The sequence below is a fragment of the Chroicocephalus ridibundus genome, chromosome 4 (assembly GCF_963924245.1).
Source record: "Chroicocephalus ridibundus chromosome 4, bChrRid1.1, whole genome shotgun sequence".
NCBI classification, from domain to species: domain Eukaryota; kingdom Metazoa; phylum Chordata; class Aves; order Charadriiformes; family Laridae; genus Chroicocephalus; species Chroicocephalus ridibundus.
Genome location: NC_086287.1, coordinates 38069818 through 38087815, shown reverse-complemented (window position 1 = coordinate 38087815; position 17998 = coordinate 38069818). Strand labels below are relative to the sequence as shown.

General features: G+C 37.7%; 1 protein-coding gene across 1 annotated transcript in view; it reads left to right on the top strand.

Moving 5' to 3' along the window:
* RASGRP1 (RAS guanyl releasing protein 1) overlaps nucleotides 1-17399 on the top strand; it is a 43842-nt gene extending 26443 nt beyond the window's left edge. The window contains exons 7-17 of the mRNA XM_063332659.1: nucleotides 1554-1727; nucleotides 2350-2466; nucleotides 4197-4472; nucleotides 6756-6836; nucleotides 7449-7553; nucleotides 8610-8719; nucleotides 9359-9503; nucleotides 10210-10246; nucleotides 10856-11002; nucleotides 12791-13164; nucleotides 14628-17399. Coding sequence (XP_063188729.1) covers nucleotides 1554-1727; nucleotides 2350-2466; nucleotides 4197-4472; nucleotides 6756-6836; nucleotides 7449-7553; nucleotides 8610-8719; nucleotides 9359-9503; nucleotides 10210-10246; nucleotides 10856-11002; nucleotides 12791-13164; nucleotides 14628-14762 — 1701 coding nt within the window. The 3' untranslated portion in view covers nucleotides 14763-17399. The remainder of the gene's footprint in view (nucleotides 1-1553; nucleotides 1728-2349; nucleotides 2467-4196; nucleotides 4473-6755; nucleotides 6837-7448; nucleotides 7554-8609; nucleotides 8720-9358; nucleotides 9504-10209; nucleotides 10247-10855; nucleotides 11003-12790; nucleotides 13165-14627) is intronic.
* The last annotated feature ends 599 nt before the right edge of the window (nucleotides 17400-17998 follow it).

Below are 17998 nucleotides of genomic sequence, written 5' to 3'. Positions count from 1 at the left end.
TGCATTATTTAAGTACCTGGACTTCTTTACCGTATCCGCCACTAACAAGCTTGTTACAGCTGACCTCATTAATAAATTCATGCACCAAAATTGTTTTGAAACTTTAAGTAGTATGTTAGATACAAATTTGTTCAGCATTTAAAAAAAACCTTTTCTGAAGAAGAGAGCTGTTGAGAACAAAATATAAACTAATCAAACTGATTCATAATTTTACTGAAACTGCTATGAAGTCCATAATTATGTAGTCAGATACTGAAAAATTATCTATCTGTATAGAGTAGTTGCTTACATTTCAAGATCCAGACAAATCTGGCTGGGGTTCAAAATTCAAACAATAGTTATAAGTAAGTACTATGTAATCTCAGAGACATTATTACTGTTAATGTTCCATTTTTAATTTAATAAGAGGAGAAATCCAGAGATGTCTGCTGTCATACCTGCTTTTTAAAGTGTTAATAGTTCTTGTTAAATGGGTGGAAAAAGTTAAAAAGTGGAGAGAAAGTGAGAGAGGGAGAGCAAGAAACAAACAGCAGCCTGACAATTTAGGGCCTTTTCTTAAGGATCAGTGCTATTAAGCATATTCCTGTGGCCTTAAGAAAGGAATAGGTGTCTATTACAGCTATGACTGTTTTTGATGTTAATATTAGTGGTCATAGTAAAGATTGGATGCTTAAATCCCATGTCAAATTTTCTGATGATTCAAATTCTTGTGTATACTTGTTAACAGATAAGTCAAGAGAATGAATAAATATTGCATCAACAAAAACAAATTATAGAATCATAGAACGGTTCAGGTTGTAAGGGACCTTAAGATCATCTAGTTCCAACCCCCCTGCCATGGGTAGGGACACCTCCCACTAGACCAGGCTGCTCAAAGCCCCATCCAGCCTGGTCAAATGATTGCTTCTCTTTGATCTCAGTGGGAATAATGGCTTAAAAAATGTATTTGTCACGTACAGGTGTCTACTGAAGAATTTTAGATCGCTTTGCTTAAATAAGAGAATCTCACAAGCTGTATTAAAAAATATTAAGGAATCTGTATACCTCATTTCTAATGGCTTTATCTCAATTTTGTAGTAATCTCATAGAACTTGCTTTTCGTATTAGTGTCACTTAATTCAAAAGTGTGCCCTAGCTACATAAACTGAACACTTAACTGCCTTAAATTTCTTTAAACTATCACACTTTAAATTCAGTTTAACCTTGCCTGTAGGAGCCTAGATTCAATGAATATATGGAGCCACTGAGGGTGGGAGGAAAGCCCCAGTTCTACTTATCCTAGGGTTTATAAGAGGTTTATTAGAGCCAAGGTTCCTGAGATATACATGATGCAAATGATGGGATACAAATTATGGAGAAAAGATGCTTTCAGTTAATTCAGTTGATGCTGCGTACTTTGAACTGAACAAAGCTTTGACAAAGGAGAGATTTCAGTCTTATGGATATTTAAGGTGTAAAATATATCTTGTATATTTCATTTGAAAAGTAGACACAGATCATGAGGTATATGAAACTGTAGATGAGTTTTCGTTGACGCTTTTTTGTTTTTTAAGTTCTCAGATTATCAGAACTACATTGTGAATAGTTGTGTGAAGGAGAATCCAACAATGGAAAGATCAATTGCTCTCTGCAATGGTATCTCTCAGTGGGTGCAGCTAATGGTTCTCAGCAGACCAACACCACAGCTTCGGGCTGAAGTGTTCATCAAGTTCATTCATGTTGCACAGGTCAGTTAAATTTTGACATGCGTGGTGTTTATTTTGTCTTTCACTGATATGGCCCTTTAGTTGCTCTTCCCACACTACTACTGTAGGGTCAGCTGAGAGTGTTGGCACTGGTCTCCTGGTTCATGCATGCAGCATGCATATTTGCATATGCTGGGGTTTCCTACCAAGTGTTCAGACAGTACAGTATCATGACAACATGATTTTCTCGTATCCATTCTGAAGAAGCTGTTTTCACTGGAAAACTAGACTTGCTTTTCAGTCAGCTTGTGAGATTCCAAGCTGTGACTGCATACCTTTCAAAGCATGAACCATTATGATATCTTTGGTAGTCTACCCAGTTGTGGTAGGCTTTCCCCTAGTTGCGGGAAGAGGGAGCAGTACTGAGGAAGTACTTTGAAGACTCACTGTATCTGCAAAATTAATATCTGATTTAATAACAGTAGGATAAGTACATGTTACACCCTGTGAAATCACAACTCAGTGCCAAAATGAATAAAGTCAGATGGATAGTGGAACAAAACTTGTGAAACTTTAGAGGAAGACGATAGAGGAAATGTAGAATTTGGATGTGCATATTGAACCTTTAAATTATAAATACTGATTTGTTTGTATCTCAACACAGAAGCTCCACCAGCTGCAGAATTTCAATACATTAATGGCAGTGATAGGAGGTCTCTGTCACAGTTCCATTTCCAGACTCAAGGAAACAAGCTCATGTGTTCCTCATGATGTAATTAAGGTTAGTATTGCTTCTCTAAGTTTTACAAATAAGATAACCTGTAACTTTTTTTGTCATCACACACACAAAAAACAACTTTACTTCATTGGATAAGATGGAGAGAAAGACAGAAAAAAAAAAAAGGAAGACTTCCGTTGGTTTTGGAGGGTTTTTCCTTGTCGTTTCATCTCTACGACACCGGTTACTCCTACACTTCCAACCCCACCTTTCTTCAAGATTTGTATAGCTTTTCTAAAGTTTCTTTTTTAATACTCGGATACGACAAGCTGCATTTTCATGTATATGCAGTAGTACAGAATAGCATTCAAACACAAAAGCAGGGAATTGCATCCTGGAACATTTGAGAACAAAACTATTGTCATCCATAACAACGCTGACCATCCTGAGCCTATGAAATGCTAGCACAGAGTTCTGCACTTTGAATTTAAAACTGAAAGGACTGGTTTTGTTCATCTGATCTTTCCCTATGACAAATTTTATCTAGTTCACACTTGAACAAACTTAGCCCTAATACACACACATTATAATGCAGTGGAATGTTAGGAATCAGTTGTAATTTCCAATTTAATTATTGTGAAATACAGGTGGATATATTTTTTGCTGAGATTCTGACTACTAAAACTGTGAAGGAAAGAATATTTTTTAGCAACGAAATGGCTTCTTAAGAAGCTAATAAGCTTTACTATTTTATCTTGTTTGGGGCCTGAAAGATTTCATATAGGTATCTAATGAACCTGTTCTGATCACAGTATGATCAGCTTGAATGAACAGTGCATACCTGGAGTACAGACCAGAAGTGTGATCTCCCACTGATAATGGTTGCAGCTCCTCAGGATCTATAAAACCAGTTAGCAAGCTTATTTTAGAAGCATGTTTTACAAATGTTGTCATTATGGGGAAAGGACGGCATACGTGTCCATTTGAATAACTTTTTGCATCGAGAAATTGTATACAAGAGCTAATAGAAAGCAGGTAAATAAAGACTGGTAATTAGTGACTTGAGAACACAATTTAAAGTTTAACTGTAATGAACAATTTGTGAAGGTTAAAAATCAAGCGGTTAGAAAATTCCACGAGAAAACATTGGTCCATTGATTTTATAATGTTGAGAGTCAGCTTTGTACCTGTTTTAAACAAGGGAAATATTTATACTGCTAGACTTAAGATTCCTTTGGCCTTTACAACAAGTCCAATATATTGTTTCTTCTTCATTCCATAGTAAAAAAGTTTTCTTAAAAGCACATGTGTGCCACCTTGAACTGTAGTGGGAGTTCTGGTCATGCTGTGATGGGACCATAGCACAGTGTAGGGTTTTTCTGCCAGGACTTTCCGATTCCAGCTGGTGACCTGGAAGCCAGAGGCATTCCACATTTTAAGGTGACGATGGTTGCTTTGATGAAGGTCAGAGAGCACGTGGTGTGCTTATGCATTAACTGCATACACATCCCCTTGATTTGAAGGGATCCTATTTCTTTTCATTGACTAAATAGGGAATGTAGGAAGACCAGCATTACAGATTAGGCTGTAGATTAACTGTCTATAACTACATATTGTGGTTAAATTAGGTGCGGTGAATACCTAGATTTCATTTGAAGCCTAAAATTTTAAAATCCGTTTCAAGAGTCATTCTGAGTAAACCCCTTAACAGTAACAGGGGAAATTCTTGTGCTGTATGACCAGAACAAAAACAGTAACTGAATTTGATTTTTTTGTTTTCTTTTTATTTTTAGGTGTTTAATGAGATGACGGAACTGCTTTCATCATACAGAAATTATGATAGTTACCGACGTGCCTATAACGAGTGCAGTAACTTTAAGATCCCAATCCTTGGGGTCCACCTGAAAGACTTGATATCACTTTATGAGGGCATGCCAGACTACTTAGAGGACAAAAAAATTAACATATACAAACTATACTCTCTGTATAACCACATAAATGAGCTGATACAACTTCAGGAAATTCCACTTCCCCTGGAGGCTAATATGGACCTTGTTCATTTGCTTACGGTAAGTCTGTTAGATGAGACAAATGCCTCCATTTAAGAAATAACTTCATATACCTCCCAAACAACTAAGTAGAGAATTCCATTAATTATAAATATATAATATTGTAAGATTATTTTTTTTCTTTAAGGAAACGTACGTTAATAGAAGAAGAGAAAAAGTTACTGATACTGATTTATCTGGTAGCAAGGGTAGATAGAGGTGCCAGTTCAGCAGTATGCTTCCGATTATTTCTATAAGGGAAGGAAATGTTTATTTCTGCTTTGCTATAGTAGTATGCATCCTGTTTGTACTTTCACTAAGGAAACGCTCTGAATCCTCAGCTGGTTACGCCTAAATAGGGAGAAAGATAGAAAGCTTTCTTAGATGCATCTTGGAGGCAGAAGACTGCATGCAAAGCTTCCTTGTGTTGAACACACAAACTTTCATGTGAAAGTTCAGTCCCTCGAGATGTGTAGGGTTAAACATACCACGTTTCTAGCCAATTTCTTCTGGTACTAAAAAACTGCCTGACATAAACGTTAGTCAAATATAGTTGTATTGCTCTTCCAGTTGTATCTAGTCAGTGCCATGTCACTAACAAAATTGATAGTACCTAGGATGTATGTCACAACAATAGTTTTATCTTCTCCTAGTAAGTTAAAATCCTGTATTTTTTTTGTTTCTCAGTTTTGTTTGGCCTTAACAAGTACCTCAGCATGGAAGAACTAAGTAGGCTGCTTCCACTTCCTGATTACAAGCCCTGTTTCAGCAAAAAGCTAATAGATAAAAATGCTTCTGTGGTTGAGGTTATTTATTCTTTCTGGGAGCACTTGTGTGTGAAATTGAAGTGCATATGCCCAAGGCCTGAAGTAGAGCTACATAAAGTGGTGAATTTCTTCCTGCTAAATATTTTAAATGTTTTGTCTCAAATTATTTTAATTATTTAATTTTATTTTAATTATTTAATTTTTTTAATGTATTTATTTTAAATAATGTTTTATAAAAATGGCTATTACAAATATGTAGAATTTTGGCCACAATTTCATGCAGCTATATATGACAGAACATAAATTAAAAGAAATACTTCTTTTCAAAACAGGAGCTTCTTATTTGCTAATATTCCAGGGTGCATAATTCTCCTGTTTGTTCCCTGATTTTTTCCAACAGTCTTCTTCCTCTTTCTGTTTCCTTAGTCATATGCTTTCCCATTAGCAGGCAAATAAGTTTGAAGTGGTACTAGTTAATTACATACATAAGTCAATAATTCATAGAAGTGTCCTAACATTTGGACTTTTGATTTTTAAGTGTCAGAAACTACTTTAAGATTTCCCCTAGAATCTAAAATTACTCACTGTTATGACTACACCAGTAATTCTTGCAGTTGTTCACAAGAAGGTTATTGCATATCTGCAATTTGAGTAAGGTTATTCATTGGAGAAAATAGCATATTTTCATTCCTTAGTTTATATACATGTGACTCTCGTGATCTTGACACTCTGTAATAAGTCTGTCTTTTCTTTGGACTTGCCATAGATTGAGGCTTGTATCACATTTACATCTGGCTTTTCTATTCCATCATGTCTAGTGTGAATATTTTCATGTAAATATTCAAAAAGTGTGGTGTTACCAGTCTTCAATCTTAGCTTGAAATTTGTTCCCAGTCAATACTATATTTGCTGTACTATTTTCCAGGGCACACACAAAAGCAAAAGTTTGAATTTGATAATTTTCTCAAATTTCTTTATTTACCCAGGTATACTGTTTCTTGCTTTACATAATTGCTGTTAACAGCTGAAGGTTCCCCATAAATGGAACCATCCCAAAAAGATGGACTATGCAAGTCCTTATCATATACTTTTTAGTTCAACATGGTCACAGCTGGATTGGGTAAATATGACATGTTTAAACAAGAGTTTTCTGACAATTTGAGTTGATGGACAGTTTCATTGGAACGGTGCTTTTCTGCTTAGTCGCACAATAGACCACTTGAATATTATGGGAGTAACAGTTTTTTCCAGGTTACTTATTAACCGAGTGATAATTATGCCTACAGTCGCTTGCTATGCTAATGACTGTAGCTGTGTAATGTTACAGATTTCCAGATAATGGCAATAGCAGTCTGGAATTTAGAAGAGTACCCATTTCAAATCACTGTGAGCACCTGTGCAGGTCAAGTGCATTTTTCTTAGGTGCAACCTAAATTAAAAATGAATCCACCAAAAAAATACTCATGCACGTCAGGAACAAGTTTATCAAGTAATAGTGACTGTTTTGGGATTAAACTAATGTTGTGTTTGTTTTCAGCTGTCCCTTGATCTTTACTACACAGAAGATGAAATTTATGAGCTTTCCTATGCACGAGAGCCACGAAGTCACCGAGCTGCTGTAAGGGCCTTTCCGGATTCTTAACAAAAACATTTTTTTAATGAGTAACGTAACTTTTATCCCTTGAATTCATTTAATTGTATTTTATGCTACATTGGAAGCATTTTAGCTTTACGGACTGAGTAAAATCTGTTAAAGCATAAATTGTTTGGTTGATGATGAAACCTAAGCTAGAATGTATGGGAGAGCTAGCACCATATCAGGTTTTATAATATGGAAGCAAATGAACTTACTTGTGTAGAGCCATGACATCAGGCTCTATCTTGGCAATTGAAACTGATTCTTTTAAATGAAGAATTCTTATGTGATTCAAATGATGAGACCCATGAGTGTTATATTGTATGTTTGTTCCTGTTTTATAAATATGAAAAACACGGTGAATTTACAGGGCTGTCAGTGAGCTGTGGCAATTTAAGGAACAACTGGTGTTTTGGACAGTTCAGGGAAGAGCTTCCTCTGAAGTACCACATAATTATCAAAAGTCTGGTGTTGGATCCAACAGGCCACTTCTGCAGTCCTGTAGCACATAGTCCATTGTCACAAATGAAAGAAGTGTAATACTGAAAAATCTTTCCATGTGGTACTGATGAAGTTGCATTCAATTTATTCTAGCCTTTGACACCTTCCAGACCACCAGTAGTTGTAGACTGGGCTTCAGGAATAGCCCCAAAACCTGATCCAAAAACCATCAGCAAGCACGTTCAGAGGATGGTAGATGTAAGTATGGTTGGCTTCTTTACCTTACATATCAGTCTAGCCTTAATCTCTAGGTATGAGAAGATACAAAGAAGGGAAAAAATACTGGACACATTCAAAGCTGTGCTGAGTCGGTAAGCACTTCTGTCCTCACAAAGAGATATTTCTGCCTAGCTGTAAATAGCAGCAGTGGCCCATGAGGTACGGAAGGTAATTCCTTAAATGGCTAAGGATCCAGTGTGGAGTGTGAATGCTGGTTTATGTAATTCCATTCTTCCAAGAGGCCAGGGAGTCCATTTCTACCAGGGACTCCAACATCATGTTACTGGTGGAGTCTGAAAGTGGGCCTCTCAACGGCTGTGTCACCAGCAGCCACTACTTTTTCTCTCTCTTTTGGGTCACCTGCTTTACTGGAAACCATCAAGTAGGCTCAGGTAATTGATTCCAAAACTGACGGGGAGAGAGAGAGAGAGGTAAAGAGCTTGTCTTTGCATCCCTGCTTCATCTCTTCCTTCTAAACACTTCTAATATTGTTAGGTGTCCTTTGATGCATGCTCTTTTGGAATATATTTCTAATTTGGCCTAGGTGTTCTCCTTGCCTTAGTGCCAGAGGCAAACAGTAATGTTGTTCCACAAGTGGAAATATGTGTCTACATGACAATTCTGTTATATAACTACTTTTCACATAACATTGACCTGATGAAATAAGCTAGTCAGCTACACTGATTTGGCTACAGAGATCATCACTGAGAGCACTAATTGAGAGCATTAGTACAAGTTATATATGTAGGTCCGGACATAATGATCTTAAAGTGAAACTAAAAAAGAGCTGTCATTGTGTAGTGAAGCATTTAGTCCAGCCTATGTAGGCTTATCTACATTTTGCTACAAATCAAGAAATCATAATGCTGCTTTAGTCTCAAGCGAAAAAAGCAGTTAGGCTGTTGCACTGTTTAATAGATACTGGGAGAAAGTGGGAGAGGAAATCTGTAAATATTGTGGACGCTTTCTAAAGTGGTATTTCAGCCCACCCATCCACATTATAAACTGTTCTACTTAAACTATTATCTTGCACAGTCTGTCTTCAAAAATTATGACCATGATCAGGATGGATACATTTCCCAGGAAGAATTTGAAAAGATAGCTGCCAGTTTTCCATTCTCATTTTGTGTAATGGCCAAGGACTGGTGAGTACCTAGTTTGGCTTATCAACTTTGTAGCATCTGTTTTGGGAGGGGGTTTTGGGGTTTTGTTTTTAAATTTTATTTCTATCATTAGAGTGGTAAAATCACCTTCTTGACCCACAAATAGAGGTGAAATCGTAACTGACAAAAGCATCTTCTATATGTGTTGTGAATGACATCTTCATGAGCGTACATGTGGTAACCAGGCTGATGTAGGAGGAAGAACAGATAATAGAAAAAGAAAGAATTTTTTGAATGATATTCAGTATATACTACTAAAGAACTTTTCTAAGATTAAAATAGAGAATTGTCAAATGTATATTTTGGTCAAATTAAGAACATTTTTCTCAACATATCAATGTGTGGAAAAATACAATAGTGATTATTCAGAGGTTTTGTATGAAGTAGTTCTGAGGATGCATCACATATGCAGATATTTCGTTTATCCTTACAGGCTGCATTTTACATGGATAGATAAGCTTCTGTAGACTTTGGGAGCAGTTGACAAGATTACTGAGATCACTGTAGTTTTTTGGCCCATGAAACTATTGCCATATAAATTGTGAAGAAATACATGTTTAATTCTCCTTATGCTTTAAAAAAAGCTATGTCTCACAAACAACTATTCTTGTTTATTTTCAGGGAAGGCCTGATTAGCAGGGATGAAATAACAGCTTACTTTATGAGGGCTAGCTCAATCTATTCCAAATTAGGACTTGGCTTTGCTCACAACTTCCAAGAGACCACTTACTTAAGGCCTACTTTCTGTGACAACTGTGCTGGATTTGTAAGTTTACTTTTTGGTAAATTCTGTTAACGTTGTTTAGAATAATGCCTTTTTTAATGTCATAATCACCATATGATTATTACAGAAATAGATCTGTATAAAACCAGTGAAGCTATACAGAACACCAGGCTTCTGCCTGCGTAGCTATCTAAGGTACCATTTACACCCTTTTGGCAGTACTATTATCTGTTTAAACATGGCTCTTACCTTGTGGTGTTCGGTTGTGTCACCAAACACAGTCTCAGGCAAGACTTCCAAATCCAGAGCCTTCCACTCCATGGGGCTCTTAGAACTCATGTCCTGGTACAGACTTGACATGTCCCCTGCCTACGGCACAGAAAGATTTAGTAAAACTGACTGTCCTACCAATCCCCAGTTTAGCTGGCATCAAACAAGGGTGCTCAGACAGAATTCTCCAGCTCCTCAATTCCTCTGGGGGCTGTCAGATCTGCTGATGTATTCGCAAGAGACTAGCTCAAGGTATTTTCTTTGTGATTAAGGAATGCACATAAAACATTCTGTTTATCTTATGCTAAAGAGGTAAATAGTTCATATTTTGATCTTACCTTTAAAAGGGTAGAAAACCAAGATATTCTGCAGGAGCTCAGATCTTAGAAATGAGTGGAGCTTTTAGTGGATTTTTATATCTGGAGGTTTCAAATGTGCAGAGAAATATATTAATACATAGTCTTTGTTTGAATTTCAGCTATGGGGAGTCATTAAACAAGGATACAGGTGCAAAGGTAAGGTACTTTATACTTGGTTAATTTTAATCTATAATTGATGGTGAATGAAAAAAAACCTGGTCATCCTGAGATCCATTGCTATGTCTATGGACCTATTTAATCTGACCTCTCAGGGAGGAGAAGTCTGATTCAACAATAGTGTGACAGACAGATGGTCCAGAAGAAATGCAAAGATGAAGGAACTCATAACTGATAGCTCTAACCCTTTGCAAAACATCACTGAATTCAGAAGGTCTGGGAAAAGACCCTTCTATTCCAATGGGCGCAAACACCAATGCTCTGGAAACTGTGCAGCACATTCACAACATGTATTTTGCAGAGTTTTCTTCCTCATGCAGGTATCTGCTTTCTCTGCAGCTCTTACAGTCAAAACACTGTTGCGACTGAACGTTGCTATTTTGTATTTTCACAATAAAAAGGAGTTTTAGGTGTATATAGCAAAGGGATGTTGCTGGTGTGTTTACCAGATGTATGTTGTTACAGGTAATCCATGTAGAGAACACCAAAGAAGCTCTCTTCCTTCCTGGGGAGGCAGCATGGTGTGAGAGCTGATCTTAGATGCTACAATGGAGCCACTGAATCGTGTAAACTTTGTTTTGTTTACAGACTGCGGAATGAACTGTCACAAGCAATGCAAAGACCTGGTAGTGATAGAGTGCAAGAGAAGACCCAAAACTTCAGTGGCAGACAGCAGCCCAACGTCTGCTCTTGCTTCAAGCCTCTGCCCAGTAGGAGTCAAAGAGCAATTCCATGGTGAGAAAAGATCACATTAAAAAGATCAAAAGATCTAGATAATCTTTCCTTCGCTCCTTTTTCTTTTAAAGCTAAGTTGTTCAGCAGCATTTTAGGTTTCGTTAGTTAACTGCAGTGTTTCATCAAAATATAAACTAGAACCAGGCGTAAGTGAGCCTGTACCAAGTAACACCGTTCCAGTGCTAGTCTGAATAACTAAGGACTCCCCTTCTGGGGTATCTCTTGTCACACTACACAATGTGTGGTGCTCAAATTCCACAAAAACTGAGTAAATCTTCTGCCAGACTCTCATGAGAACTAGGTGCCATGAACTGAACAGCTGACAGGTTCCCTTAACTCTCTCACCTTGTGACAAGCAGGTCTTGGCACATTCTGATGTTTATCACTGTTGTCACATTAAGCGACTACTGCACTGTTACGATTCTTAGATTTCAATGTGGAGTTAATCAGGAAAAAACCAAGAAATGATTGTGTTTATTTTTTCCACTTCAGTAGCTGAATCTTAAAACTCCTCTATGTACCTCCATCTTTCATTTAATCAGAAATGAAAAATCTGCACATCTCTGTTCTTTTTTCCTTATAGGAAACAAGCCGTATAAACTTTTCATATTGTGTATTACCACGTAGGCCTCCAAAGGAGGAAGCATTGTCCTTGAATAAGACCTCAGACTGCTTTTGCTTTGTTTTTCTTTTGATTTCGCTGCTCAAGTCTCTCCTTACTCACTTTCTTTGAATTTCTGTCCTGCTCTTTGCCTGTATCTGATGTTCTTCAAATCTGCTTCTCGCTACTTTGATATCAATCTTTTGCATTGTATTTAAGATTCATACTGACGGATTTGATCTTAAGCTTCCTATTAGCACTTACGTGGAGCACAGTGCAGCCAATTTCTCCTGATAACTGAGCATGTGGGTCTCTGTGGTTGCACCTGCAATGGCTGCAGCACTGGTAACAACCACCTCGCGGGATGTCATGCGCTTAGAGAGGCTGAACTGTAGTCTGTTGCCCCATCATCACCCCGTGCACCAGAACGTGGTACCTCTCAATGCTACGTCATGTCAAAGAATGAGAATTCAAGTCTAGGTTGAAGGTGTAAGCCGCATCTGTTCGTATCTTCATTTAATTCTCCAGAGCCTGCAGCAGCTACTGGACGGACTTTGTTCTTTCCCCTCGTGTGTTTGAACATCCAGGCTCATTTTGTTTTCTTCCCAACAACAGAAATTAGTTTATCTGAAACAGGTCTTTTTTAAATCCTTTAATCACATCTTTTGCCCACTGCTTCTAACACTGTGGGGTTTTTTCTTCCCCTCCGTCAGTTTTTACTTTTAACTGCAAAAGTAGAAGTGTTTTAGGATGACCCGTACAAAAGCAGCATAAAATTAAAAATGTAATTATTTCACCTTTGTAAAGCGGATGAGATAAGTTGTATCTTACAGCTGCAAGTTGTCACAACATTGAACTAACACCCAGGTTTAATCTTCCAGTCCAACCACCAAGGTCCACGGTCTATATAAAACCTCTTAGCCATGGAGAGGTTTTTCTCTAGCTGACCTTGATGGTACACCTGTTTTCCTCTTCCTGATCCATATTTATGTTACTGAGGCATGGCAAAGAGTTGTTCCAAGAGACAGAACATTGAGAAACTTGCAATGACACCTAATTTAGAGAGCAATAAATGTAAAACTAATAAATGTTGTTTTATTTATGAAAATCATGTTTAATTACTGTGCCTCGTGTTTCTCCTTTCCTGGGATAAGATCTTGACTCAATTTATCATATATATTCTACAGGACAAGAAGAAGGGCCGTTCACATTTCCCAATGGAGAAGTAGTGGAGCACAATGAAGACAGCAAGGACCGAACCATTATGCTCATGGGTTCCTCAGCTCAGAAAATCTCAGTGAGACTGAAACCAGCTGTAGTTCATAAAGGTATACAGACTGATTCTGTACTCCTGGCTGGTGATGTATCTCGTAGGCAGACAGAGAAGAAAGAACACAGGATGCCAGAAAATCCTTATCTCCAGGCAGCTCCACCATCCCCATGTCCAAGCCCAATTCTAGGTCGCAAAAAGGCGTATGTTAAATGGGAAAACAAGGACTCCAGCCAGAAAATGAAGGAGGAGCATCACAGCCGTAAACCCTCATACCAGGAGCTTGAGCAGGTACATATGCGATGAAATAAGTTCTGTTCTACACAAGAGTACCGTAAAGTGGTTGGAGGGTGTGGGGGAATGGCTGGGTGGGAAGGTGTCACCTTACTCCAGTGTCATTAATTGCCAGAACAATCCACGAGTGGCATCGTAAATGCTTAGCCACTTCAACGCCAGCAATGCTTCACTTCAAGCATAAATTTTAGTACTAGTACAGGGAATAAATTTTTTAGTACTAGTACTTAGGGAATAAATTTTGAAGCCCTTGTTATGATTACACTGATCCCTGTCAGTCTTAAAAGTGAGAGGCAAGAATGCGAACATAATGCAGTCGCTTAAGACAGGATGTTACTCCATAAGACAAGTAACATAGTCCTGAATTTCTTCCTGCTTTTGGTGGCCTCTGCTCCCCTAAGTGACAGAATATACGGGGCAGGGAGGGTGAGGAGCTCTGCTTTTGTTCAACTGACAGTGAATCCCTGCTTTTTTTTGGTACCTGTAAGTCACCAAGAAATTTTGCTGTGTGAACAGACGTGATGCCTCTTGCTAGATTTCACCTGTATCAGTCCCAAGTGTTCTGACAAAGTAGCTATTCATAAGACTGTCACCTCAGATTTGTCCCAAATTCAGGTTTGTAGAAACAACACCTTCCAGACATGTTAAAAGACTATCACAGTATCAACAACACAACTGATGGATGGATCCAGATATGATTATGAGGAACAAAGGCGGACTTATTTTTATACTTATTACTATCAGTATTCTGAAATGGACTAACATGGAAACAATCCAACAACAGGAGCACAGACTGATCTTTGAAGGATCAATATAACTTTCAAAGTATGCTTTGCTGTTTATAAAACAAGCTCATCTTTTATGAAAGATGATTGGTTTATTAAGACAGAGATGAAGGCAATTAGGAAGAGTCTTCCAGTACAGACCACTTCTCTTTCAGTCAACAGTACATTCAACATAGACAAGCACGTGAAGTGTGGATGTACTTGTAAGAACTGGTTCTTTAAAATATCCCATTCGTGTGAATCCTCCAATTTATACTTGTCTTTGCCTCCTCAGCAGATCCTGACCTCAGTTACTGAACAACAGCTGATGTTATAAATTAACGTATTAGATTATTGTACATTAATTTCCGCATTAGTAGAGCAGTAAAGTGTGTATTCTTGTTTCCCCTGTGTTACTGCTGTTGTGAGAGGAGCAGTGGAGGGTGGATAAATGCAGGTTGTGAACCTGACTGTCAGATACCAGCTGCTGGTAAGTTTTGCGAGAATACACAAAGGATACACCAGTGACTATGGAAACATTCAAATAAGTTACTGGTTCTGTTCCATTGACAAGAGTTACACCAACTTACTTTTATGCCGGTCAACATAAACATGCAACCGGACAGTCCTGAAACAAATTCAAAATAAAATACCATTCTCTGGTGGTTTGTGTTTTTTTTTTTTTTTTTGGTTTAGGAAAGAAATATTCTAAAGGCAGACAATGAAGGTTTAAAGATCCAACTGGAACAGGCACATAAAACAATTGAATCTCTCACAATCCAGACAAGAAACCACGTAGTCGACAACCTACAACACAGAGACTGCTCCTAGCAGGCGAGAGAGGAAGGCTCCTGTGGAAGAATGTAAGACTGAAGGAGGGGTTGCGATAAAGCTGCTTTACCAACTGACTGGAGACAGACTCTGAAGGATGTTAAACAGAAATAGTTAAACAGAAATACTCAACACATTTCCATATTAAACACGCACTCCCGAATGCATACATCCATTCCCTTGACTTGTTACGGTAATTTAGCATTACCTGTGCAATGAATATAGTATCTTCTGGGGTTGCTTTTAAAAGGAGTGACACTGTTGCTGAAATTTCTGTTCATGATGAAGACCACGTGGATTCCCCAGGGACTTGGCTGCCGGCAGCACACCTTACTCTACAAGTGTTATGACCAAGTAGCTATTTGTGAGACTGTGTCACCTCAGATTTGGCCCAAGTTCAGGTTTGTAGAAAAAAACGTTCGATAAAGCTGAGTATTTAAGTAAAACTGCAGAAATACTCCATTAAGAGAAAGTTCCTTCTCGTTGTGGCTGAAACAAACTAAAATCATGAAGTGAACTGTCATCTTTACTTCCAAAGTTTAACAAGAATATTAAAATTAGTAGTTAAGCTAATGATATTTGATTCTTAGACTTTGTTAAGATAAACTGACAATTTTTTGAACCCTCTTTCAGAGCTTTAGAAGTCCTGCTGCTCAAACGTTTACCTTTGTTAAGGTAAAATAGATGAGACTAAAGAGAGTTTCCACTGAACACTGCTTCCATTTTTGTGTTCCATGCTACAGCTTGTAACACTCGGCCCTACTTATTTGGCTTATGGGATAGCTGGCTGTCCGCATACGGTAGATATGGGACAAGGTTGATTCTTCTTCTCTCATGTCAAAGTGGACGCCATTGTCGAGCAGGACCTTGAGGGCCATCTTATGAGGGAAACTGTACAGTAACCCCAGTGCAACAGTTACTCTATTCCAGAGCTCCCACCATCTGCTGGTTCTAACCATTTTCTCTCCTAGATTTCACATGCACTTTAGGTAAAGAGTCGAGACGAGCGTGCTCTTATGAGGTGTAAATTTTGTACAGTAAAAGGTGCTAGGGAGGTAACTTAGATTTCTTAAATCTACAAGGTGTACATATTGTTAAGAGACAACAAAACAGTCTTTTAAGTTACTGATAAATCTACTTGTCAGACTAGGCAATTTTAAAATCGCATTTGCATACCAAGCAAATCCACTTACAGTTGTATAAAACTTGCTTGCGTTTATCAAACAGGGATTTGCTGTCACACATTTAAACATCAGAAACTTAAGACTTCTTGAAATATTTATTTACAAAGTCCACTCGTGCTCCTCAAAACTTGTAAGTTAGTTTATGAAGTCTATTACAGACTGAAATTTAATCAACCTATTACAACAGCATGCGTGCTTTGTGTTCAAAGTGGTATAAATGTATGTTCCATTCACAATTTACAGACATTACCAAGTATATGAATGCTTTATTTATAAAAAAAGTCTATTTGAAACTATTTGCCAATTTAGTGATTCTAAATTCTTGGTTTTGAACTTGGATTGTGCTTGCATCTCCGTGTCTAAGTAAAAACAAATGGAGGGAAATAGTAGTAGTAGATTTTCTGTTACCTTACTGTAAATACATATGGTATGTAAAGAACTGAAATGCATAAGACAAAAACCAGCAGCTGTGAAGATTGTGCAGCTTTTTTTCCTCATACACTAAACCTGAATTATTAACAATTAACATGGAATTGCACTTTGATCAATCAAAATGGCTTTCAGGTCATGTCTGCGAACTTCTTTGCCCATTACCTGTAAGCTGCTTGATTTTGTCCTCTATTCAGGGAACTAGAGCAAGGCCTATTTCTAACAGGCATTTAGCAAATAAAAGTCTGTTTCTGCAACAATTAAAATAAACAAGATAAATGTCAAATATATTTTCACGTATTTCAAAAATAGCTCCAAAGAGCAGCTAAGCCTGGTAAATCTTGTAGTGCAGCTATGATAACTCGGCTCGCTTCTGGTCTAAACTCAGGATTCTAATAGAATTTGTGTGTATACATATACTTAGTCTACTCTGGGGTGTGGAGATCATGAACAAATTCTTATTTAAAAAGAAAAATTCCCTAATGTCAGCAGCTGGCCCAAAGGCTGCTGTGTTACTAAGTTATTGAGTACTAACTTTGAGTACTTAGTACTGAAAATTGAGTTATGACCATAGATTTGTACAGTCCTAAATGCTAACTTAATGTTTCTCTGTGTTGTCATCTTGTTCCTACAAACGATCGGAACGATTTAAAAGGGACCTGTTTGCAGGAACATCTTACACACGCCACAGCGTGTGGCGCTTCATATATGCTGAAAACTTCCTGCTTCAAAGAAGTCAGTTGATACCTGGAGAATCTCAGAGCTCTCCAAGTACCTTCAGGTTCTCTTTTGTTTGCCCAAAGGCCCTTACAGCTGGGGTTGGTTGGTTGGTTTGTTGTGGTGGTAGTTCCTTATGTCCTTTTTCCTGCATGAAATACTAATAGCAGAAACTGACGCTCCTGGGATAGTGCTGAAACTGACCAAGCTACTGAACAAAGACCAGTCGCATCTCTCTTAATCTTCAAGCTGCTTTATGCTAGGGAAAACAGATACAATTAAAGTACTAAGTGCTGTTAAAAAAAAAGTCATGTTAACGAACACCGATATTGAAATTTATTTTCTCATGGCTAATTTAAATGAAGAGCACTCACCTTTAATCCTTCTTCAGGCTCAGCTGTCTTTTGTGTACATACAGAAAGGAAGAAAAAAATAATTTGCCCCCCCCAACTACTGTTTATTTTTAAAGTGTGAATTCTGATCCTTTAAAGATAAAAGTAAATAGACTGAGTAACATAACAATTAACAGGGCACGGCTACTGTTCATATTCAGATTAAACACAATTGCCTTTAAAGTAGCTTATACGTGTTTCTGGAAATACCTTTTTGTTACAGTAGCAATCTGTTATTTTGTTGTAACTGATCTCTGTGGCAACGTGAAAATTTTTGGTTTTAATGCTGTTTGCAAAGATTGAACAAGTGTACAGATTGTAAAGATTTTATATAAATTGTAAGATTTTTGGTTTAATATTTATAATAGAAAAAGATATTAAAATCGCACTTCATGCCTCCGAGTTTGTTATCTGAAGGAAATCTGAAGAAACTATATTCATCTTCCTTGACTCTGTCACGTGAGACACTTCTGCAGGATTAACCTGGTACCCGAGTCCCCAGTCTATGGGGGAC